The 26037-nt window shown below is 50.8% G+C and overlaps 1 protein-coding gene across 11 annotated transcripts in view; it reads right to left on the minus strand.

Annotated features, from left to right (window-relative positions):
• The window catches only part of ATG9A (autophagy related 9A), a 302329-nt gene that overhangs the window by 196392 nt on the left and 79900 nt on the right, over positions 1-26037 (minus strand). For all 11 annotated transcript variants that reach the window (XR_015308324.1, XR_015308321.1, XR_015308320.1 and 8 more), the window contains one exon: positions 11573-11714. Coding sequence is in view for 3 of the 11 variants with exons in the window: in XM_086954371.1 (XP_086810497.1) it covers positions 11573-11714 (142 nt within the window). In the remaining 8 variants the exon portion in view is untranslated. The remainder of the gene's footprint in view (positions 1-11572; positions 11715-26037) is intronic.

Consider the following 26037-nt stretch of genomic DNA (forward strand, 5'->3'; position numbering starts at 1 on the left):
GGTAACAACCTCCTCTCAATTTTCTCATTATCTCGGATGTAATGGATGCGTTTGTCTTCCCTTTTTCGGTGTCTGAGTGAATCAGTCCGTCTTATGTGATCTGTTTCTTCTTCCCGCTTGTTTGGTGTACTGACATCTGTGCTACGGGTGTGATATGTTCTCCTGCTTGATACTTCCTCGGACTCGTCCCCAGCATGTGACAAGCAGTGAGGTGCCCGGGTGTGGTTGTGTCCAGAATTCCAGTGTTGACGTGACTGGTCCATTCTTCTATAGTTTACTTTTCTTGCACCGTTGTTGGGCAGGCTGTCATCGGGTCTATTGATGCGATCTGACCCACTTAACACTTCATCCTCTTCAGAATAGTTTGTGCCAATAACTCCTTGAGGTCGTCTTTTGTATTGCTGTCACTTTGTCTCTCCCGCTGTCTTATCTCTGGTCTGGTCTTATCTCTGGTCTTTCTAGTTTTGTTTATTTCCTGAGCTTTATTCCTGGACATGAGTGATGTCTCTTTCCGGGTGTCTTGGTGTTTTGTATTCGGGTGCGATTCCTGTGAACTGTCTCTTGCTTTGACCCGCATCCCAACTTCGGCCTTCCTGATAATTTCCTTTAGCGACCAATGCCCTCGAAGGATCTTGCGCTTCGATTTCGAATTTGAACAGCCTTCGATTATCCGGAGCCGACCTGCTTCCTCATTTGTAAATGTGTTGAAATGGCATTGTACCAGACTTTGCAACCGGGTGATGAAGTTTGGCAATGGTTCGCCTGGTGCTGTGTTGAAAACGATGCAATCATGATCCACATCTGCTTGTGCGTTGAAATGGGCACGTAGCTTCTCTTGGAGTCTTTCATAGGTCTCTGTGTCCTCTTCGGAAAATGTTCTGATTAGGTGTTGGCCCTCATGACCCACCAGCTGGAGGAGTAGTATCAGACATTTTCTATCTCTTTGCTCACCGGTTGCTTCCAGGAAATCATCCAGGGATTCCAGCCACCAGTTCCATTTGGAACCCAAACTCCGAGTGTCAGTCCGTGTCGCTGGGGGCGGTACTTCAATGCCGGGATTGGACCGTTGTGTTACTTTTCCGACCGCCATGAGAGGAAGATTCTGATCTGTTACAGTCACAGGACTGCTCACTTTGCTTTCCGTATTCTTTGCTGACTCTCTTCAGCCGAGATCCTCGGTCTGGTCGTTTGCTTTGAGGTTGGTACGCTTCTCAACTATCTCAACATGCGCCAGTGAGTGAAACTTGGATTTCTTGAGTTCAGACTGGCCACCACTCAGCTACACTGTGCGTGACTCGTGACTCCCTTTCTTTAGAGTCGCATGCTAGCTGCAGGTGGTTGATGCCTCTTTCACGGTGATGCCTGACACATTTGACATCCTGTTCGTTCATGCGTCTCTTCTGGACTAGTACGGGTCCTCCAATCACTTTGTTGATGAGAGAAGGCTTCCTCGACATTCATCTCCTCATGCTTCTGGATCATTTATTTTCTTGGCTTCTGGTACTGTCTTCTGCAGTTCTGCCCTCTTCGGGGTTTTCTGCAGGACTGCCCTCTTCTGGGTCTTCTGCACTTCTGCCCTCTTCGGGATCTTCAGCAATTCTGCCCTCTTCAGGATCTTCTGCAGGACTGCCCTCTTCTGGGTCTTCTGCACTTCTGCCCTCTTCGGGGTCTTCAGCAATTCTGCCCTCTTCGGGGTCTTATGCACTTCTGCCCTCTTCGGGGTCTTCAGCAATTCTGCCCTCTTTGGGGTCTTCTGCAGGACTGCCCTCTTCTGGGTCTTCTGCACTTCTGCCCTCTTCGGGGTCTTCAGCAATTCTGCCCTCTTCGGGGTCTTCTGCAGGACTGCCCTCTTCTGTTTGTGCTCAACGTTGTCTTTATTTATCTCTTGCATCTGCTTATGTTTGTTTGATTACGTTTCTCGCATCTGCTTACTTGTTTGATTCACTTCTTGCATTTGTCAAGTCTTGTTTCCTTCACGTTTGTCAATGTTCGCTCATTTGCCTTTGCTAGTGCTTGGTTCCGTACACTTGCCACTGATTGTTCCTTTAGATTTGTCCTTGCTGTTCACTTACATTTATCACTGCTTGTTTTCTTGTTCACCCTCTGCATTCACTCGTGCTTGTTGGTTGTCGACTCTTGCATTTGCTCGTGCTTGTTTATTATTTCACTCTTGAGTTTGCTTGGGCTTGTTTGTTAATTCATTCTTGTGTTTGCTTGTGCTTGCTTGTTAATTCACTCTTGTGTTCACTTATGTTTGTTGCTTCACCTTCGCATTTACTTGTGCTTGTTTGTCCTGCTCTCTTGGCTCAACCAATGCTTGTTGGATTTCTCTCTCTCTCTCTCGCTCTCTCTCTCTCTGCCTGACTCCACAATGGCCGCTTATGGATCACATAGGGGATGTCCCTCAAAGCTGCCTGACTCAAAGATGGCCACTCGCCTGGAAATCTCACTCCTCGAGATTTCAAACTCATTCGACTGCAGGCTCACAGGGAGTCACTCAGCACTCACCAGAAGCCAGTTGTTTGCAGGCAGCAATGTTTCCTCAATCCCTCACACGCTCTTTGATCCAGGAACGTTCATGTAAGATCGGGGTGGGCTCCCGATTGCGCTTCGTTATGCACCTGCTATTCCTCACGCATCGGGGGTGAGCTTTTCACTTTTGGCGCGCACCGGCGCTCTTTCTTCAGGGCACGTTCACGAGGCTTTGACAGTGCCTCAGACACCTCTCGGTCACCGGAGCAGCAGCCAGGATCGGGGGAGGCTCCCGATTTCTCCTTATCGAGTGCGTGCCGTTTTACACGCATCGGGGGTGAGCACCTTTTTGGCGCGCACCGGCGTTTCACTTCAAACGCTCTCAGCGCTCAATGACGCTTCTCCCTCGGGGCTCTACGCGACCGGCTGATCGCGGAGCAAGGGCAAATACCGCTGGCCTCTTGGTCTGGGCGGCGGTCTCAATGCAGACACACGTGTCTTCAGCAGCGTTTTTCTCTTTCTGCACTGCAAGGGACGGGACGCTTCTTCGTAGGGTTCTAGGGATGGCAGACTGCACTATCCCACCCTCGTCGCCACCTGTAGTGTCCTGATTGCAATAATGACAGACACTAGGTATGTTGACCATGGAGCTTTATTAGCTACCTGTTATTTCATCCTAGTCCCTACGCTAACTAACCCCTTCCTGTCCTCGCTCCTCCTCTTCCACTAACCCCCTAGCTCCGCCCACGCCCAACTACTAGAATGCACACATCATTACAGGGGCCAGCCGAGTGAGGCGATCTGCAGGGGCACTTAAATCAAGGGGGGCAGCGGGCTCACCTTGAGGACAATGCTGATGCCTCCATTTCAGGTGCAAAAAGAACAGTTGATGGACAGAATGCAGAACAATGTCATACATTCACCCCAGTACAGAGATCTGGGCCTAAATCCATCGTTGTTTTGCTCACCATGCCATTCCAGTTTGGACCCAGCTATATGCAAATTAGACTTGACCCTGCGACAAATGAGTCCATCCCAGGTGAGGAAGTCTCCAGACTACCAGTCAACTGGACATGGCGAAGCACAGGTAGCGCTCCCGGGACCACAAAGATGCAGCATCAGGTAAGATGGGGTGGAATGGTGAGCTCCGCAGTCTGCATCAGACCACATGTCGATACGATGCACGCAAAGGACATCAGGCTACACTGCGCTGCTTTCCTGTAGTGCGGGTTTTGCCACCATGATGGGGGACTCCGGTAACTGTCAGCGATCCCATGACCCCTGCCAGCTTATCTGGACAGCAGTGGGGTGCCACCCGAAGTGCAGGCAATGGATACGGGTCGCTGGATCCACTTGAGGGACAGTTCGAGAGATCGGAGGACAGCAGTCGGAACCCTCTCAATCCATTTTGTTCGGAATCTGACTCGGACACATCGACAGCTGTCATAGTGAGAATGTGGGAGTCATTGGCACAGCGGTGGTCAGAAGTCACTGCCATGGTAGAAAACTATCCACACCACCCGCGGATCCTGCCTACTGGGATTGCGAACCATGGCGAAAGGCAACAAGCACCTACACCGCTTTAGTGACCAGGCCTTTGTCCTCTTTAAGCACCGCATAGTCATGGGTCGGAAATCCCCAGCCTACCCGTAGGTCTGGGGATGGCTCTGTGTGCTGCTGACATGGACCAGAGTTGAGACACACACTCTCAAACACAGGGGCATAACACAGGCCCCCGCAGCCACCGAGCTCCAGGAGGCCCCCTTCAGCACGTCACTCTGGCCGGTGAGCTCCTGATGGAGCCCGGAGGACTGAGGATGGCTCCGGGTGCTGCTGACATGGACCGGAGTCGAGACACACACTCTCAGACACAGGGGCATAACACAGGCCCCCGCAGCCGCCGAGCTCCAGGAGGCCCCCTTCAGCACGTCACTCTGGCCGGTGAGCTCCTGATGGAGCCCGGAGGTCTGAGGATGGCTCCGGGTGCTGCTGACATGGACCAGAGTCGAGACACACACCCTCAGACACAGGGGCATAACACAGGCCCCCGCAGCCGCCGAGCTCCAGGAGGCCCCCTTCAGCACGTCACTCTGGCCGGTGAGCTCCTGATGGAGCCCGGAGGTCTGAGGATGGCTCCGGGTGCTGCTGACATGGACCAGAGTCGAGACACACACTCTCAGACACAGGGGCATAACACAGGCCCCCGCAGCCGCCGAGCTCCAGGAGGCCCCCTTCAGCACGTCACTCTGGCCGGTGAGCTCCTGATGGAGCCCGGAGGTCTGAGGATGGCTCCGGGTGCTGCTGACATGGACCAGAGTCGAGACACACACCCTCAGACACAGGGGCATAACACAGGCCCCCGCAGCCGCCGAGCTCCAGGAGGCCCCCTTCAGCACGTCACTCTGGCCGGTGAGCTCCTGATGGAGCCCGGAGGTCTGAGGATGGCTCCGGGTGCTGCTGACATGGACCAGAGTCGAGACACACACCCTCAGACACAGGGGCATAACACAGGCCCCCGCAGCCGCCGAGCTCCAGGAGGCCCCCTTCAGCACGTCACTCTGGCCGGTGAGCTCCTGATGGAGCCCGGAGGTCTGAGGATGGCTCCGGGTGCTGCTGACATGGACCAGAGTCGAGACACACACTCTCAGACACAGGGGCATAACACAGGCCCCCGCAGCCGCCGAGCTCCAGGAGGCCCCCTTCAGCACGTCACTCTGGCCGGTGAGCTCCTGATGGAGCCCGGAGGTCTGAGGATGGCTCCGGGTGCTGCTGACATGGACCAGAGTCGAGACACACACCCTCAGACACAGGGGCATAACACAGGCCCCCGCAGCCGCCGAGCTCCAGGAGGCTCCTTCAGCACGTCACTCTGGCCGGTGAGCTCCTGATGGAGCCCGGAGGTCTGAGGATGGCTCCGGGTGCTGCTGACATGGACCAGAGTCGAGACACACACCCTCAGACACAGGGGCATAACACAGGCCCCCGCAGCCACCGAGCTCCAGGAGGCCCTCTTCAGCACGTCACTCTGGCCGGTGAGCTCCTGATGGAGCCCGGAGGTCTGAGGATGGCTCCGGGTGCTGCTGACATGGACCAGAGTCGAGACACACACTCTCAGACACAGGGGCATAACACAGGCCCCCGCAGCCGCCGAGCTCCAGGAGGCCCCCTTCAGCACGTCACTCTGGCCGGTGAGCTCCTGATGGAGCCCGGAGGTCTGAGGATGGCTCCGGGTGCTGCTGACATGGACCAGAGTCGAGACACACACCCTCAGACACAGGGGCATAACACAGGCCCCCGCAGCCGCCGAGCTCCAGGAGGCTCCTTCAGCACGTCACTCTGGCCGGTGAGCTCCTGATGGAGCCCGGAGGTCTGAGGATGGCTCCGGGTGCTGCTGACATGGACCAGAGTCGAGACACACACCCTCAGACACAGGGGCATAACACAGGCCCCCGCAGCCACCGAGCTCCAGGAGGCCCTCTTCAGCACGTCACTCTGGCCGGTGAGCTCCTGATGGAGCCCGGAGGTCTGAGGATGGCTCCGGGTGCTGCTGACATGGACCAGAGTCGAGACACACACCCTCAGACACAGGGGCATAACACAGGCCCCCGCAGCCGCCGAGCTCCAGGAGGCCCCCTTCAGCACGTCACTCTGGCCGGTGAGCTCCTGATGGAGCCCGGAGGTCTGAGGATGGCTCCGGGTGCTGCTGACATGGACCAGAGTCGAGACACACACTCTCAGACACAGGGGCATAACACAGGCCCCCGCAGCCGCCGAGCTCCAGGAGGCCCCCTTCAGCACGTCACTCTGGCCGGTGAGCTCCTGATGGAGCCCGGAGGTCTGAGGATGGCTCTGGGTGCTGCTGACATGGACCAGAGTCGAGACACACACCCTCAGACACAGGGGCATAACACAGGCCCCCGCAGCCGCCGAGCTCCAGGAGGCTCCTTCAGCACGTCACTCTGGCCGGTGAGCTCCTGATGGAGCCCGGAGGTCTGAGGATGGCTCCGGGTGCTGCTGACATGGACCAGAGTCGAGACACACACTCTCAGACACAGGGGCATAACACAGGCCCCCGCAGCCGCCGAGCTCCAGGAGGCCCCCTTCAGCACGTCACTCTGGCCGGTGAGCTCCTGATGGAGCCCGGAGGTCTGAGGATGGCTCCGGGTGCTGCTGACATGGACCAGAGTCGAGACACACACCCTCAGACACAAGGGGCATAACACAGGCCCCCGCAGCCGCCGAGCTCCAGGAGGCCCCCTTCAGCACGTCACTGTGGCCGGTGAGCTCCTGATGGAGCCCGGAGGTCTGAGGATGGCTCCGGGTGCTGCTGACATGGACCAGAGTCGAGACACACACCCTCAGACACAAGGGGCATAACACAGGCCCCCGCAGCCGCCGAGCTCCAGGAGGCCCCCTTCAGCACGTCACTGTGGCCGGTGAGCTCCTGATGGAGCCCGGAGGTCTGAGGATGGCTGCGGGTGCTGCTGACATGGACCAGAGTCGAGACACACACCCTCAGACACAAGGGGCATAACACAGGCCCCCGCAGCCGCCGAGCTCCAGGAGGCCCCCTTCAGCACGTCACTCTGGCCGGTGAGCTCCTGATGGAGCCCGGAGGTCTGAGGATGGCTCCGGGTGCTGCTGACATGGACCAGAGTCGAGACACACACCCTCAGACACAGGGGCATAACACAGGCCCCCGCAGCCGCCGAGCTCCAGGAGGCCCCCTTCAGCACGTCACTCTGGCCGGTGAGCTCCTGATGGAGCCCAGAGGTCTGAGGATGGCTCCGGGTGCTGCTGACATGGACCAGAGTCGAGACACACACTCTCAGACACAGGGGCATAACACAGGCCCCCGCAGCCGCCGAGCTCCAGGAGGCCCTCTTCAGCACGTCACTCTGGCCGGTGAGCTCCTGATGGAGCCCGGAGGTCTGAGGATGGCTCCGGGTGCTGCTGACATGGACCAGAGTCGAGACACACACCCTCAGACACAGGGGCATAACACAGGCCCCCGCAGCCGCCGAGCTCCAGGAGGCCCCCTTCAGCACGTCACTCTGGCCGGTGAGCTCCTGATGGAGCCCGGAGGTCTGAGGATGGCTCCGGGTGCTGCTGACATGGACCAGAGTCGAGACACACACCCTCAGACACAGGGGCATAACACAGGCCCCCGCAGCCGCCGAGCTCCAGGAGGCCCCCTTCAGCACGTCACTCTGGCCGGTAAGCTCCTGATGGAGCCCGGAGGTCTGAGGATGGCTCCGGGTGCTGCTGACATGGACCAGAGTCGAGACACACACCCTCAGACACAGGGGCATAACACAGGCCCCCGCAGCCGCCGAGCTCCAGGAGGCCCCCTTCAGCACGTCACTCTGGCCGGTGAGCTCCTGATGGAGCCCGGAGGTCTGAGGATGGCTCCGGGTGCTGCTGACATGGACCAGAGTCGAGACACACACCCTCAGACACAGGGGCATAACACAGGCCCCCGCAGCCGCCGAGCTCCAGGAGGCCCCCTTCAGCACGTCACTCTGGCCGGTGAGCTCCTGATGGAGCCCGGAGGTCTGAGGATGGCTCCGGGTGCTGCTGACATGGACAAGAGTCGAGACACACACCCTCAGACACAGGGGCATAACACAGGCCCCCGCAGCCGCTGAGCTCCAGGAGGCCCCCTTCAGCACGTCACTCTGGCCGGTGAGCTCCTGATGGAGCCCGGAGGTCTGAGGATGGCTCCGGGTGCTGCTGACATGGACCAGAGTCGAGACACACACTCTCAGACACAGGGGCATAACACAGGCCCCCGCAGCCGCCGAGCTCCAGGAGGCCCCCTTCAGCACGTCACTCTGGCCGGTGAGCTCCTGATGGAGCCCGGAGGTCTGAGGATGGCTCCGGGTGCTGCTGACATGGACCAGAGTCGAGACACACACCCTCAGACACAGGGGCATAACACAGGCCCCCGCAGCCGCCGAGCTCCAGGAGGCCCCCTTCAGCACGTCACTCTGGCCGGTGAGCTCCTGATGGAGCCCGGAGGTCTGAGGATGGCTCCGGGTGCTGCTGACATGGACCAGAGTCGAGACACACACCCTCAGACACAGGGGCATAACACAGGCCCCCGCAGCCGCCGAGCTCCAGGAGGCCCCCTTCAGCACGTCACTCTGGCCGGTGAGCTCCTGATGGAGCCCGGAGGTCTGAGGATGGCTCCGGGTGCTGCTGACATGGACCAGAGTCGAGACACACACCCTCAGACACAGGGGCATAACACAGGCCCTCGCAGCCGCCGAGCTCCAGGAGGCCCCCTTCAGCACGTCACTCTGGCCAGTGAGCTCCTGATGGAGCCCGGAGGTCTGAGGATGGCTCCGGGTGCTGCTGACATGGACCAGAGTCGAGACACATTTATTTATTTATAGAGTTTTATAGAGCGCAAACTTGATCCAGAGGGATATCAGAGAGCTTTACAGTTTGAGGGAAAGGAAGGTAAGAGTTCAGTACATGAGTCAAATGGGAATATAAAACAAACAATGAATCAAAGAGGGCTCACATAACAGGCCGGTGAGACATCCTGAGGTCAGCAAAGAATGGGCTAGTAACGGATCCATAGCGACATAGGAGGGGAGCGAATGAGTCAACAAGAGAGGAAGAAGAGAAAAGACAACAACAACAAAAGATATACAAGATACTTACTCTCCGACTACTGAGAATGAGGGGCGACCCTTGCACTGGGGTGAATGCTGGGAAACCTATTTACTAGCGGTTGAAGCCAAGTCCGAGGACCTGCCACCCTGAGTGTGTGGTGCCATGACACATCCTGACTAGAATACCACACTGGCCTCTTGGTCGCCCCTCCGCGGTGTGTCTGGCACAACATCCTGGCGCGGCATGACACACGCTCGCTAGCACGATACGCGAGCCTCTGTTACGAGCCCAAGACATGAGGGCGCTGGCTCTGCATATTGTAATCTCTCATCCTTGAACCAGAGCACTCAAGATGTTGGACTTTCTCCTTTTCTTTTGTCATTTCTCACCCTCTCCTTTACTCCCCAGATCTCATTCCCATGCCCAGTTTTTTCAAATGATCGAAGGCTGCGCAGTGAATCCTGCACTCCCTTTTGTGTCTCTAAGAATGGCTTGGACAGGTTTATACTTACTTTGAACCCACATCGTTCATAACTATACTATGCAGACAGCTCTCCTGATATTTGCCGTAATTTGCCGACTGTGCCACCAATAAACTAAATTAAGGAAGAAAAAAACGTCATGGTCCCTGTCACTCCAAAAAAGTTAGGTCCTAGTACTTATTGCCTATTATTCAAAATGGCCAGAAGTGAGGACGGCGAGTACTGCAACTACGGATGCGGTGATAGAGTCTCTTGAAGATGGGGCTTCACGGGAAGGCATTCCTGAAGCGCTGGTTTGGATAATGGGGGCAACTTACGTCTGGCGAAATGCAAATGTTTTTGATGGACTCTGGGATAAACACGTCAGAACATAACTATCACCCAGAAAGAAATGCTCAGGTACAACGATGTAACAGGGTGGTAAAGGAGGCCATCCAGCTAGCTCTCAGATCTGGATTGCCTTGGAAAAAAATAGCAGCAGGAAAGATTGCTGTGTTACAAAGTTACTCCTGATTCTGGGACAGGATAGAGGCCATTTGAATCATTAAGGGGGAGGAACCGTCCACTAAATTGAAGCCATCGTGTTTAACCCTTTCGATGCTGATGACGAGCTCAGCTCGTCATCACCCACGGGTGTCGTGTGCTGATGACGAGCTGAGCTCGTCATGACATCAGCAAAATGGCAATTTGCAGCACAGCGCAAAAATCACTGCAGCAGCCATGTGGTTAAAGAGGAAGAATGAAAAATGAGTTGGGCTGGAACCAGACCAAGATACGAGAAGAAAGGAGGAGATGCTACAGGAACATACCAAAATTGAAAGAAATGTTAACACCAAATTGCCGATAGTGGAGGTAGGGCCATATGTACGTATAAAGAAACCAAGGTTCATTGAAAGAGGCGCCGCGAGTTGGTCCTAACCTTTGCCGGTGATGAGGTTCTAGGTGGATGGGAAGGTCTGCAACTTGCGTCAAGTGAGTTTGTGTGGAACCAAGGAAAGTGGTGCTAAGACTTGTGGCGTCTCTAATAATGACATGAGTGGTGGGAGTGGTTATATGTTAGGGAAAGATATTGTTGTGGAAGTGGATGTTTCGCGAAGTGGAAGTAGTGGAGGGAGTGGTTATAGTGTGAATGGAAGATAGCGAGAGTTTTGGATGAATGGGTATGTGCAGCAGAGTGCAAGAGTGAGGAAGCCACCTGCACCCTTTGATGAGCATCAGTTTGTATAATGTCTTCTTGCATCATTAAAACAACCTGTATCAGATACCCACCTCCAACATATGAACATATCTTTCAATATGCGGCCTGTTTGGGTATGAGTTGACCACCATGGTAGCCGCAGTCTCCAGTATATTCAGGACTCAATATTAGGGAAGCAGTGTTTCCAATTCGTAGGACGGGACAACAAACTGCTGCTCCTGCAGACATTAGTGGCTGGGACAAGTCTTTGGCCACCGAACACCACTAGTGCTTTGTTTGGGAGAGGCCTCATCTATTGATTACTTATCATATTCTCTCTTTGGACTGTTACCCAAATAAGGGCTGCTGTTCACTGGAACTGGCACAGTGGAGTCATGGTGCGCTCAACCTGACCTCCAGAGCTGCACTTCTGAAGCCAGATTAATGTTTTGAGCGGAGCAGCTTGGCCTCAAATAAGGTCTGGAGCCAAATCAGTGAGGTACTAAAGTACTGAAAAAGTGATGGATGGAATGCTTCAATTAATTTCAGCCCCTGGTAATTACTCACGCCGCGTCCCAATCAACATGGTTTTGCACACCAAGCCACCTCAGCTTGAATCCAGCCATATGCAACTGGACCACCGCTCTGAGGAAAGACGCACATAAACGTAAGAACCATCGAGTCAAAAAGTCATGACTGAGCTACATCAGAAGCTTTGACTGCTGGCGAACACCATTCTCGGAAGACATAACCTATCATGGTAGGCAGATACAGACGCGACGGACAGGAAGATTACGTTTACCTACAGCTGGCTTACCATGGAGATCCGGAGGGCATTGACATAAAAGGAATGGATCTCCCAGTAGCAGCAAATGTTGTAGATGAATTTGATCATTCGGTGCGACCAGAAAACACCAGCGATTATCAGCATTGCGATGAGGATTCCATTTTCTTGTATCCTGAAAAAAACGTCAGAGGAGTTCAGATTGTTTAGAGCGGTCACATTTTAACACTATTTAACCCTCCGCTCTGTGCGAGTTTCCCCCCCAAAATTAGCAATCTTTATATGTGGAGGAGAGGGATCCTCCCCATCATTACCCCCTCAAAATGGTCAACTTGTGGACAAATTAACATTCAAAACTGAACAAATTATCCCACCCAACTGACTGGAACGCAGACCACAGAAAAAACCTTCCTAGACTGAAGCACAACTGTTGTTACCAAAACCTAGGAATGTTGTTAGTTAACTTCTGTTCTTGCTTGCTGCACAAGCTTTCAAATTCACTGTAGAGATAGAAGGTTTTCCAGCTCTAAATCTGAAAACACAAATGCCTTAACATAGGAGGTGTAAAATTCAATGCATTCTGTCAAAAATCTGCATGTGATAGAAATTACAGTCTGAGGAGTGGGGTTTGGGTACAGCTGTTCCCGCGACTGCCGAAAACTGAGGAGACTTTTCTCACGCTGGCAGCATCTATGCTGCTCACTACGTGTGGCTCGTGGAGCGAGAAGGTTGAAAAGCAAGGGTCCTGAAAACCTTTATCGCTAAGGAAACTCTAGACAGCAAACACATCGGGGACAGAACATATGCTGGCAGTGACTTTTTCATTCCTGTTGCACATAAAAGTTTGCCACGCCTGGCAAGGCTAAAGAAAGTGCAGAATTGGAACCCAATGTCCTTGCTACCTAAGATCACAAAGGGTGAACATCAAGTGGCAATCAACTGAACAGCCTGGCAGTCTGACAGAAGGAGCTGCCATCTGCCTGGACTGTCTTCACCACGCTACGGAAGCCCACACAGTATGGCAAATAGAAATCATTTAACAACCTGAATACTTCTGTTGCTGTCCACCAGTGGACACTGCCAATGCCTCATGAAGACTGGAGTCTATGCTCTTCTAGTTATTTGAGCGGCTTTCATAAAGTTCTGGATAACCTGGAATCTCAGCAGCTCTTTTGAGGAAAAGTCACTCCATAAAAAGGCTTCGTGTAAAACGTTCCTGCTCTCATATTCTTCTGCAGCACAATAAACTCCCACCTACTGAAGTGACATCCACTCAAGATGAATGTTTTTTCACACTTCGACCACTCTTCTGCACTTCTTCCTAACTTGGTTTGTTTCCTTTTCCCAAACTACTAGTATCTAATGCACAGTTGTGTTTAAAGCAGTCAGTCGTCCTTATGGCGAGGTTCACGTGAAAGAAATATATTTATAAATTAAACGCATATCAATGTGGGCGCTAATAAGTGTTGGCCCAGTGGCTGGTACGAGAGGTCTTGTGGTTTCGTAAGTTTCGTCATTTGTTGCTGCAGTCATAAAAGAGTCACAAGTAACTCACAGGGTCTTTCCGGGATAGTGTAATCCATGTATCAAAAACAACAATTTTAGACACACCAACTGAATGTTCATATTGTTATGGATATGGCAGTCAGCAGCGCCTCAGGCTTCGTGCCAACACGTATCGGCGCGTTTGTTGGCTTCTGATCATGTATGCCATATATGCATTTCATAAACAACTAAGGAGTGACTCCGTGAAAGAGGATAAGGTAACAACATTGTTTTAGTTTATTTGGTTAGTAATACCCCCCAAAAACAAAAGGTGAATCCAATGAAAGAAACAACCACTAGAAGCAACCTATGCCCCTATGTGCTTATAAAAAAGAGAAAGACAAGTCTTTCTCGTTGTAAAAGGACCCTCACTCACCACTAGTTGGTGACATGCTTCATCATTGGGTCCCCGCTGGGGTGGCCGAATGCCTCCCCAGTGTGCATGAATCACAGCGGAGCAGGATGGTGTTGGTGCAACAGTGCTTTAACTGAATTGTGAAGATAACTGTGAGTGCAAAGTAAAAAATACTAGGTTGGAACCTATACAAAAACTTTTAATAAAGGTCAACCCGTATTGGATTAAAAACGGTGTAAGCGAGGAGGAGCTACGCGCGGATCCAAGATGGACGCGTAAGCACAGGGCTCCCGAGACCCTTTCCACCTCCAGCATCTATCCTGCCACATATCCTGATTTTGACGACGGGTTCTATCAGCTGACGCCCTGCTGGCACGATATCTCTTTTCAGAAATTGATTTGGCCGCTGGGAACCGGACTCTCTGCATCTTGGGACTTTGTGGCCTACACCGACGAATCTCCGCGACCTCGAGTCTCCGAAGTACCCAGGTGGCAATTGAACAACAACGGTCACTGGGACCATTCTGTCACCCCTGGGGTACTTTCAGTTTCGTTTATGGTCATCATCTGCTGTGACTCGCTGTCTGTTGAGACTGCTGGCCTTGTCCTGCTGCTGGCCCTGCACCTCTTCTTCTTTCGCCCTCATCCCTGCCTTTACTGGTCGGTTCTGCGGGGAGCCATTCTCACCAGATCTCGAGCGGCCCGACTGGGCTCGCTGCCCAACATGGCGGGCAGGTCGGATAGTGAGAAGAGAGCCACAAGGGGTGCATTCCGAGGGGGTGTCGCCCAATCCAACACTATTGATCGCTTCGCCCGCCCGAAGGGATCCCCTGGTGGAGCGGGTAAAGTTTCGGATGAGACTGGAGTTGGCTCTCCTATGACGGAAGACTTGACATTGCGGGATGTCATGGGCGCCATTGCCGGTGTTAAGACCTTGATGGGCCAGCAGTATGAGACCCTGGCTTCAAAGATAGACACGGTTGCGATTGAAGTCAACCTTATCAGAACGGACCTCACAAAGACCAACGAGCGGGTCAAGTCGCTGGACATTATGACCGCAAGTCTCACGACGGATGTCTCTGATCTACAGGCGGAGGTTCGTAATCTTCGATCATCAAATGAGTTGTTCGCCCGTCGGCTGGACGACTTTGAAAGCCCGGCTAGGCGCAACAACGTCCGCATCATCGGTGTTCCGGAAAGTTCCTCGGAGCTCTCCACGGATCTTTTGGTGGAGGATCTTGTGCTGCATCATCTCGCGCCTAAGGGAATCAGCAACTTTTTTACCGTGGAGCGTGCCCACAGAGTCCCAGGTGGTAGGCCTAAACTGGGCGCCGCACCAAGACCTATAATTGCCAGGATTTTTAATTTTCGGGACAGAGACGCTATCCTGCAAGCATCACGCACCAATGGACCCACTAAATTTGACAATGCGTCGGTCAGCTTTTACCCAGACTTTACGCAAGCGGTGCAAAAACAACGCATGAGCTTCACCGGTGGGAAAAGGCGTCTGAGAGACATGGGACTAAAGTACGCCATGCTGTTCCCGGCTCGCTTGAGGATCGAATACGAAGAGCGTGTGCTCTTCTTTGATCGCCCGGGGGTTGCCAGTGACTGGATCGATACTTGACCGGCACACCGTGATCGACAGGAACGTTCGATGGGAGCTGAAGGTGGCCCGGAGGAACGGGCGGAGTGAGTCCCCACCGGCGTGCCACCTATACGCACTTGCAGCGGGGTTTGACTGTTATTACGTGCATGATCTGTTGATTACCCGGGGGTGGGAGGGCTCGGGATTCTTCCTCCTCTAAGGGGTCTTTTTTTCTCTTTTCGTAGATTAGTTTAATGGGGCGACAGGCACACTGAACGTTGGGGTGGCTCTCGGGTCTAACGCAGGGGTGCAGGGTGGGGGGGTGTGTTTTACAGGTTTTCCTGGGGGAGGGGGGGCTTTTCGTTTCTTTATTTATTCTGAGGTTCTATTTCGTTACACACTTCAACCACTGTGCCTGTTTCTCTATGGGGGGAGCACAGCTCATGTTCTTGGAATGGGGTGTAGGGGGCTGAGGGTGCTGAGTTGGAATGTCAATGGTCTGGGCAATAGGATCAAGCGGGGGATTGTTTTACAGTATCTGAAACGTCTTTCACCTGGTATAGAGTTACTGCAGGAGACACATCTGATAGGAAATGCTTGCTAAGCACTGAATAGAAGGGGATACCGTTTGGTGGCACATTCAGGATTCACTACTGGGTCGAGGGGGGCGGGTGTCCTGGTCGGGAGTTCCCTCCCCTTGGAGATAGATGGTACTGTGTTAGATGATAGAGGCCGGTACGCGGCCATTACGGGTTGCTGGGAGGGGAAGACGATCTCTGTGCTTTCTGTGTATGTCCCACTGGGTTTACAGTCTGTCACATTTTCTGATTTGGGTAGAGTGGTACTGAACTTCCCTCTGGTGGTTGGTGGTTGGTGGAGATTTTAACTCAGTTGTTTGTGGTAGTGAGGATCGTCACCCCCCCCCCCCCCGGACTCTCTTGAGGTCACAGTTATGGATGAGCAACTTCCTGGATGCGCTGGGTTTAGTGGATTGCTGGAGGCACTTGCACCCTGGGCAGGCACAATATACCTTCCATTCGGGAGCACATGGTAGTCTTTCGAGGCTCGATTATATCCTGTTGCCAGCGGTGCAGATGGTCTCTGTGAGGGAAATTCGACACCTTGCTCGGGGGATCTCGGATCACTCTCCTCTCTGGCTCACAATTGATGTCCAACTGGAAGTCGCGGGCCGGGTTGCCCCAATTATTCCCTGGCACCTACGCAATCCGAAAACCAGGGCTGAGGTGGTTAAATGTGTGGGCCACTACTTTGTGGAGAATGTTGGGTCTGTGTCCTCTTCGGTTTCCCTGTGGGAGGCCTTTAAGACAGTTGTCCGGGGTCAATCCTTTCCCTGATCGCTAGCGCGAGGAAAAGCAAGAATGAGGAAGTGGTGAGATTGGAGACTGAAATCACGTCTCTGGAAGAAGAGCTGGAATCTGGGGTCACACCCGAGGGTTTGCATGTTTTGGCCCTTAAGCAGGCCGATTACAAAGCGCTGGTGACGGATGCGGCGAGGATGATGAGTCGTGAGCAGCAGGGGCGTTTGTATGATGTTGGTGATAAGGCCGGGAAGTTGATTGCGTGGCTGGATAAGAGAGAAAGGTCGAATTGTGTGGTGATGTTGTGGTAAGTGAGGACGGTGACCTTGTTGTGGACCCAGGTGAGATAGTCGCGGTGTTCGCACAGCACTTTCAGAAGGTCTACGCGCCGGTCTCGGACAGGCCGGAGGAGGATTCACATCTGCTACTCAGGGATATCGCGCTGCCTAGCCTTTCGGAGTCAGTTAGGGAGCTTATGGAGGTGGATTTTTCGACTGATGAAATAGCGCTTGCTATCCGCTCCCTTCGCTCAGGGAAGGCCTCCGGCCCGAATGGTATTCCAATAGAGCTGTACAAATTGTGTCCAGACAAGATGGCGCCACACCTCCGCCAAATGTTTTTGGAATCGCGAGATCTCGGGGTTCTTCCCCGGGATCAGAGATTGGCGTCCATTGTCACCATTCACAAAGATGGGAAGCCTCGTGATCAATGTTCTTCATATAGGCCGATCTCGCTTCTGAACGTCAAGCCCAAAATTTTGGCGAAACTCTTGGCGAACCGTTTGATCGCGGTCATCGGTGATTTGATTCTCCCTGATCAGTCCGGGTTCATTCCTCATCGTAATACGGCTCTCAATCTTCGCCGCCTTCATGGTGTACTGGCAAGGGCGGGGTCACTTCATGAGTCGGCCATTTTGGTCTCGTTAGATGCTTCGATAGCCTTCGACACGATAGAATGGCCGTATTTGTGGGCGGCCCTCGCAAAATTCGGTTTTGGTCCTAATTTTATTGGCTGGGTCAGACTTCTTTATGAACAACCAATGGCCCAAGTGGTTGTCAATGGTAGGGCCTCGGAGCCTTTCGTCCTAGGAAGAGGTACGCGACAAGGCTGTCCGTTATCACCGCTCCTCTTCGCGCTTGCTCTGGAGCCCCTTGCTGAGTGGCTTAGGTGGGATCCGTCGCTTAAGGGCATTAGTTGGTCCTCTGACTTCGAGGACCGTATATCGTTGTACGCCGATGATAATCTGTTATACCTTACTTCCCCTCGCAAGTCACTGGGAGTGTTGTTTGACGTGTTACGCTCCTTTGGGAGGAACTTGGGTTTGGCCATCAATTGGTCTAAGTCCTGCATTTACCTGCTCACTGCAGAAATGCCATTGTTGCCCCGTGTCTGTCTGATACCGGTATCGCGCGATGGCTTTAAATACTTAGGGATTTATATTTCCTTGGACTCAGCCGTACGGTATGAGAGGAATCTGCTTCCGCCACTCCGCCGGCTTCGGTCCGACGTCACAGCGTGGTGCGGTTTGCCTCTGTCCCTGGTTGGGAGAGCGGCCCTGTTTAAGATGATGTCCCTCCCTCGATTTCTGTACGCCCTCCAAAACGCGCTTGACTTGGTGCCTGCTAGTTATTTCCCGGAGATCGAGGGCCTCCAGAGAAACTGGTATGGGGCGGGCGACCTCGCATTGCGCTGGCGAAATTGACTTTGCCCTGGTACGACGGCAGTGTAGCGGTGCCCGATATAAAACAGTACTATTGGGCGTCGTAACTGAGTGCTATCAACCACGCAATGTATGGTCCGGTCCTGAATCCGGCATTCAATATGGATAAATGGCAGCTGCCGGGAAGGGACTACAATAGGGCACTCTACTCTAGATCTTTTGTGGGAATGTCCGGACGTGGTGGTGTATTGGAGATGAGTGCATGAGGTTGTGGAAGAGGTTACGGGTGTTTCATTATTGCCTGAGGCCAGAAGGTGCCTGTTGAACGTGTGGGAGCCGAACGATTATAGTGTAGCGCAGACTCAATGGGCCACCCTCGGAAATAAGATTGCGAAAAGAGACATAGCCCAGCTGTGGGGGTCTCAAAGGGCACCTCTGGTTTCAACCTGGGAGGAAAACATGGATTGGTGCATGTTCAGAGAAAAAACGGTATACATTGCCCGTGGAAGACCTAAGAAGTGGAGGAGGATATGGGGAAACCAATGATATTCCTCTGTCCCCATGACCGGACATCCCATACGCCTATATCCTATTGTACTTTACTTGCTTGCTCGCTTCTGACCCCTCCATTCCCTCCCTGTGTTTCCATATCCTTTTTACTCCTGCCTTTAACTGGGTCACTCCCCCTGCTATCTGAGACAGCCACATACATTATAAATGTCACCTCAGAACTATGTTGTTATGTTTAGTTTTTCTTTAAAAAAATATAAAATGTGAAACCTTTCATTTATCCTCCCATCATCACAAGAACGCTGCATGGGCATACTGTATCGCTGCCGAACCCCCGGGTTGTCGGCTGATGAGCTGTGTATTATTTTTGATCTCGATCTCCACTGCTACTGGCTTGCCCCTGTGGTTGTAGGTCTGTATTTGTATTACTTTGTTGAAATAAAGGTTTAAAAAAAAAACTAAAAAAACGGTGTAAGCGGACAAACTAGGTTCTATATTAGGAAACCTGTGTCCTTAATGAAAATAGATGGTCAACATGTTTCTGCTGCTAGATATGCAATTTCGCTCAGCATTCGTCAGGACCTAAATATAATAAGAAAGATGGTCCTCCGGTGGTGTGCGCACGCTAAGGCGCACCCTCCCGTGAGGCACTAGATGTGAAAAATAGGATGTAATTCACGGTTGTTGCCCGTGGCAGCTCACTTTAATTTCACAGGAGCAGAAAAACATAGCGAGAGGGAAATATTTTCTCCTTGGGTTCTGACGACGCGGGAAACCTTCGCGCGGGAGCAGTTTTGAGCACACGCGACTCCCCGCCCGGTACCTACACTCTGGGTTGTCGTCAGCCCGGGCAAGTGCCTCACGGGAGGGTCAAGAAGGAGTGAGGGAGGGGAAAGCAGAGCAAAAATGACCTTGTATACTTAACTAAGATCTGGGCAATTCTTAGAGTACACTCTCAGGTAATGCTTTGCAGTAAAATATGGTTCTCAGTTCCTTCCAGTCTTTGAAGTTGTCCTGCCAATGCCAGAGTTCCGGGAATGATTGTTACATGATGAAAACTGACAAATTCTCAGCATCTTCCTACTAGGTCTTTTTTGCTAAACTGTGCCATGGTAATCCTGTAGTCCAGTGAATGTCGAACAAGGTGTAAATGCTTGCAGTTTGGGGACAGTTTGGACAAGTAGTTTAAGCTGTAGGTCCTGTATTCTGTATGGGTCGACCAGGTCAACTTGAAGGTTATCCTTTGTTTGATGAGAAGCTAATAGATGTTGAGTTGTGTTGAGGCGATGTGCTCTAATCTAAAGAACTGTTGCAAGTCTTGCAGATGAGTTCTGGACTAGTTGGACCTGTATGTGAAGGCCAATATAAATACTATTACAATCATCAAGCCAAGACAATACCAGGACCCTGTGAGACCTATGTTGTGTCAGAAGCTTAATTATTGTTTCACTTTGCTGAGTACATTAAGGTGGAAGCATGCACTGCTTGTCTGCATTCATTCTGGGAGTAAAAAACATGTTATGATCCAAAACGACACTTAGGTTGTTTGCTTCGCATACATACTCAAGATGGCGGTTCTCCCAGTGAGTTGGGCCATTTGGCCAGGAGATGAATCAAGTCAAGGTGGACACCACATAGGAATCCAGGGAGAGGCCCTCAAATGGATTGCATCCTTCTCACAGGACGAACCCAGAGACTCAGACTACCACCCCTCACTTCGCTACCCAAGAGCACCATCTGGGGTGTCCCTCAAGGTTCAGCCCTCAGCTCCATCCTGCTCAACACGTACATGACGCCTCTGGCCACATCATCAAAACCAATGCCCCAACATCATATTCTACGCAGACGACACCCAGCTCATTCTCTTGCTCTCTGAAGACCCCTCCTCCTCCGGGATAAATGGCTTAATCTCATTCACACCAGTTTTAACCAACATGTCTGTTATCGTCAATTTAATCTCCCTTCGGTTTGAATTGCGTGCAGATCAGATTATGAGGCATGCCCTGCTGCCACCCGTTAAGAAACATGTGAGAAGAGGGACTTTTTACAGCCCCTTGAGCCAAATGCACAGCTTTGTGCCGCTATTTAGCGTGCACTTAAGATACATTCTTCTTTATCAATCCTTAAATTTTATAAACCATTTTTATCCATCTTTAAGTTCCTTTTTTAACCATTTAGTTCATTGTTAATCCTCATTCCACCAATCGGGTTCAGGTACCAATTTTCAGTTTTCTGACATTCAAACTGAGCCAATCCAGGCTTCTTTGAAAGAATGCGATAGATGCAAGAAGTCCTTCGCAAGTAGTCGTTTATTGTGCAGTTAAAAACCCAATGCATTTCGGGCCTCCATGTGCCCTTCTTCGGGGGTCACTACAAATTAATCACAATACAAAACACATTATTAGCACTTTTTATCTGAAAAACGCCACCTCACAACATCATTTCATCGTTAAGTTTTAAATTACAGTAGTCCTAACGTGCCTCTCTGATGCTATGCGTTCGTGTGTCAACCACTATAGTACTTTGGTCATCCAGCACCTAATCTGCTATATGCAGGGTGTAAATCCAAGCGTCCCACATCATCCGTTCTCATATAAATAATGCCAGTTGTTTACCCTCCCATCCAACGTGAACATAATCCGTCCCTGTTCTCCCTCTTTTTTTGAGAGTGTTTTCTTCAGTAATCAAACGTTACGCGCTGCTTTAGGTTACAGATTGAGCTGTTATAACTGCGCCGTGCTCGCTGTCAATATCATTCTAAGATAACGGAACAATTACCACCCACATGTTGGTTAAAACTGGTGTGCATCCCTCCACTTTAGCCCTACTCAGGGATTGCACCCGCATACAAGAATGAAAAAATGGAGAGAAAGCAGACTGTTCTATGATTCACACAATCGGAGCAAACATCGAAGTCCCCCGCAAGATTACAAATGACACTTATCTATTTAGCATGGTTTTAGATCAGAATAGACATGTAATAGTGATTTTTAAATATTGAATGTACACGAACGATGTTGACTTCTCAAATGATGCATGTTGGGAGATGTGGTCGACTTAGAGACTAAAGTTATGACACATCAGAAAGTGGTTAGACTACGGGCGAATCGGGAGGGAGATTACCAGGGAGGAGGTTTCTTAAATAACACGTGGGTGGTAATTGTTCCGTTACACAAGCCTGAAGAATCAGGATGAGGACGTTAGACGCTAGTAGATCGTTGCATTAGGTAAGCGAAAGCATAGAAGGAGGACACGTTTGTATAGCGATGTGTAAAAAACTTAAGAAGGAAGGAATGTCTTTTGTTTCTTAGAATGATATTGACAGCGAGCACGGCGCAGTTATAACAGCTCAATCTGTAACCTAAAGCAGCGCGTAACGTTTGATTACTGAAGAAAACACTCTCAAAAAAAGAGGGAGAACAGGGACGGATTATGTTCACGTTGGATGGGAGGGTAAACAACTGGCATTATTTATATGAGAACGGATGATGTGGGACGCTTGGATTTACACCCTGCATATAGCAGATTAGGTGCTGGATGACCAAAGTACTATAGTGGTTGACACACGAACGCATAGCATCAGAGAGGCACGTTAGGACTACTGTAATTTAAAACTTAACGATGAAATGATGTTGTGAGGTGGCGTTTTTCAGATAAAAAGTGCTAATAATGTGTTTTGTATTGTGATTAATTTGTAGTGACCCCCGAAGAAGGGCACATGGAGGCCCGAAATGCATTGGGTTTTTAACTGCACAATAAACGACTACTTGCGAAGGACTTCTTGCATCTATCGCATTCTTTCAAAGAAGCCTGGATTGGCTCAGTTTGAATGTCAGAAAACTGAATATTGGTACCTGAACCCGATTGGTGGAATGAGGATTAACAATGAACTAAATGGTTAAAAAAGGAACTTAAAGATGGATAAAAATGGTTTATAAAATTTAAGGATTGATAAAGAAGAATGTATCTTAAGTGCACGCTAAATAGCGGCACAAAGCTGTGCATTTGGCTCAAGGGGCTGTAAAAAGTCCCTCTTCTCACATTAATCTCATTCACGCCAGAATGGAAATGAAGCATGAGTTGATATCCGTTCTAGAGGTTGTTCTCTTGAAGTCAGACCAGGATTTGAGTATCATTAGCATAATTCTGGTACAAAATCATGAATTGTTCTATGATATCTGGCAACCGGAGGAAATAAGCACTGAATAGCTAAGGTGACAAAGACAAACCATGGATGAGACGTGTGCACACACTTCTACTGCTCAGAGGCCAAATATTTTGGGGTGTATACTCAGGAACCTTGTGTTCTAGCAGGGCTTTAAGTGAGCCGGGTCTCAAGGGGTCTAAGCACTGGCAGTTTTTTAAAGTGGGCCTCGAAACGGGTTTCTATCAGGCTCGGTTTTGAGCCCTGGCACAGACGGTCTGTTTCTTTTCCGAACTGCAGTGACAGCAGTTTGCCGTCACTGCAGTCCGGAAAAAAGTGCCAGGGCGCAAAACAGCCCGATGGAGACCCGTTTCGAGACAGCAGGCACATCGATGGGAGCTACTCACACTGCTCGCTTCTCACTAGTGGAGAAGTTACGGCATGACGTCATGCCAGGTGAGTGTTGTAGGGGAAGGGATATCCTTTAAAGAGAGTCATTTTCTCTCCGGATTTCCCTTCTCTTTCTGAAACGCAAGAGCAGCAACATTGTGGTAGGGGCACCAGGGCTTTAATTGGAAGCTTTTTCAATGTTATATGTAACAAGCCATAGTTGCAGCTTATTTATCTTATGCAACTAATAGCCATTGACAAAGCCAATAGTACTTAATTGGTGTAGGTATGATGTTACTTGTTGTATCAGATATCTGGATGCAATGACGGAAACAGCAAAATACAAGTCGGGCAGCACACTATGGTAAACACAGGTTTTTAGCGTAAGTGTTTTAAAGCCATGCCCCTAATTACACTGGCCACGCCCCTTTGAGAGACCCCCCCAGTTTTTTTATCCCACTTAAAGCCCTGTGTTCTAGCAAAGCCTATTTGCTGTGGAAGGTATTCTTGCTGTAGGATCCCAGTTGAAAAAAAGTCTTACACGCCACTAAGGGTTAGTAAAAATGTCATTCAAATCAAAACAAATATCCGAAACGTGTGCACAAGGCAGTGACCTATCCAGCATATTTTGCAATTTGGCCTTTAGGGTACAGTCTACATTTACTTACCCCACTCACTAATATTAACTAGGATCATGTAGACTCACTAAGTAATTGTTAACATCAAAATTAAGTATTGTACCCGGTAAAACGCAGTTATGACCCCATAAGCTTCGTTTTTAAAGATTACGAGATAAAAGACAGCAGAAATTACAAATTGTTTTCTGTATGGAAAGCTTGACACTTTCACTCCAGTGGAACAGTGGTAGAATACACCAGTTGTTTTCACGATACCTTGCAGTTATGTGCACCAGCTCTATATAGCGCGTTAGCTTTACATCTAGCTACTAATTACTATAAGCTCCATTCACCAGTAGTTCTTTTTCGGTAAACTTTTAGCAACAACGACCAATACTTAGAATGGACTTAGTAGAAGCAAAACTCGAAAACAGTACTTAGTACCAGGGCCGAAAATAAGACAATCCACACAACAATTGTGGTTTTAGAGATTGACATCCTGTAGAATTTATTAACATATCTTTCACAAACATGACAACAAGACGTTCTTAAAGCAAGGCCTCACACCAACCACAGACATTACTTACATCATGACAGTTCCTCACTTCATTATAGACTCTTGTACCACGCCATATTGGTCCCCTCTGTCTGGTGAACGTACTTTTTTTAACCATGTAGCTCAAACCATTTATTTCTTACCTCAAACATCCAATTCAACAATTCTAACTGGACCCAAATTATTACAGAACGAAGCTCCCTAAGGGCTACTCGTGTGGGAGACAATCTCACACACCGCTCCAACAAAGGCAAACAGCTGTAATGCATGGGATAAAGGGGGAACCTTTGAAGGACTCCTTAACCCAGAGGACAAGTTTACCACATCACGATGAATGTTTCACCTTTCATACAACCATGCTGCACACATCTCAAACAACCTGGTGATCATTACGGGTACAAGATCAATCAGGAAAAAAAGGACCAAATCAGCAGAATAGCTTCCACTGGTGCAACAAGTGCAGTGGCACCAAGGTCCAGAAGCCTTAAGGGCTCACTGAAACATCATTATTCAGCGCTTAGAGACCTGCCGGTGTGATTAGGCGCTTTACAAATCCCAATTAACATTAGCAACATTATTACTGTATTTCTCAGTTAAAGGGCGGCCAGGGGCCAATTTCCTTTCTTGCCCTAAAGCCCATGGCACACTGGCTGCGGCACAGGCGCAAATCTAGCCCAGAAAGCTAACAACCCTTGTGAGGGTATTCGTCCTGGAGACAACATGAAAGAGTCCACCCCTAACATAGCCATTAAGCTGCACATAAATGCACGGCCCTTTCCACGTCTCTCCCCACCCTCCCACAGGCAGGGGTCGCTTCATTGATAAGAGGCTACACACTGAAAAACACTTGTAAACAAATATTAAACTGTGTAAACATTGTGAAAATGTTTTAGGTTAAGTGGACAGATGGGAAGGCACATAAAATCCCGCACAAGGTGCTTTGTTTACGCCCCTGCATCTGGCAGGAGGAGGCTGCAGGTGGGGGTTGAGTGCACTGTGCCGGATCTGAGAGATTTGGCACCTTTTGAAATCGATTCCATTTGACATGCAATGCAGGACAACACCCAGCAGGTGCAGGTCGGGCAGCGAGAGAGGAGGAATGCACCTTCACGGCGGGAGGACCGGAGCAATTACAGCAGGCGTGTAATTGAAAAGAAAGAGGTGATTACCCTCCACAGAGAGCTGCCACTGACACAATCAACAGAATGCGTGCATTGTAAATAACACCCAAGTGGGGACGAGGCGTCAAGATACTTGCTAGTAACAGAGCGCGTTATAAAATTCTTAATAACAAAACAATATAACAGGCGTGAGAGGCACAACCACGCATTTCTGATTTACGCCACATGGGAAACGGACAGGGCCCCGGCTCCCACACATTTTTTTTTCTATACATTGTATTCATCCTTGATCAGTCTGCAACTGTGCAATGCAAAGGCCTCTCTAGCACTGCGCAGTGGCCTCTGTAGTGTGCAACATATGCACTGCCTCTCTGGCAGCATGCCGTGGATCTGGTACTGTGAAGTCAGTGGATGATAGGTGAAACTCGCTTGCGGTGCGGTCTGATGCTGGCGTAGGCACCAGGCACTGTAGCTATTGCAAGAGTTTGGGGCATTCAGTCAGTCAGTCGGTGCTCGGGCTGCACAGATCCATCTACTGCAAACTGGGGGTATACGGGGCTGGGGTCGCGCGCCTCATTTCATCTTCCTCGCCACCGCCGGGTTGCCGGGCTCAAGCTCAACACAACAAACCGGCGGCTCCGAGCGCGCTCACGGGGATGATGTTCACCACGCTCGTGCCCGACGACCTGGATC

The sequence above is a fragment of the Lissotriton vulgaris genome, chromosome 2_1 (genome assembly GCF_964263255.1).
Source record: "Lissotriton vulgaris chromosome 2_1, aLisVul1.2, whole genome shotgun sequence".
Lineage (NCBI taxonomy): Eukaryota > Metazoa > Chordata > Amphibia > Caudata > Salamandridae > Lissotriton > Lissotriton vulgaris.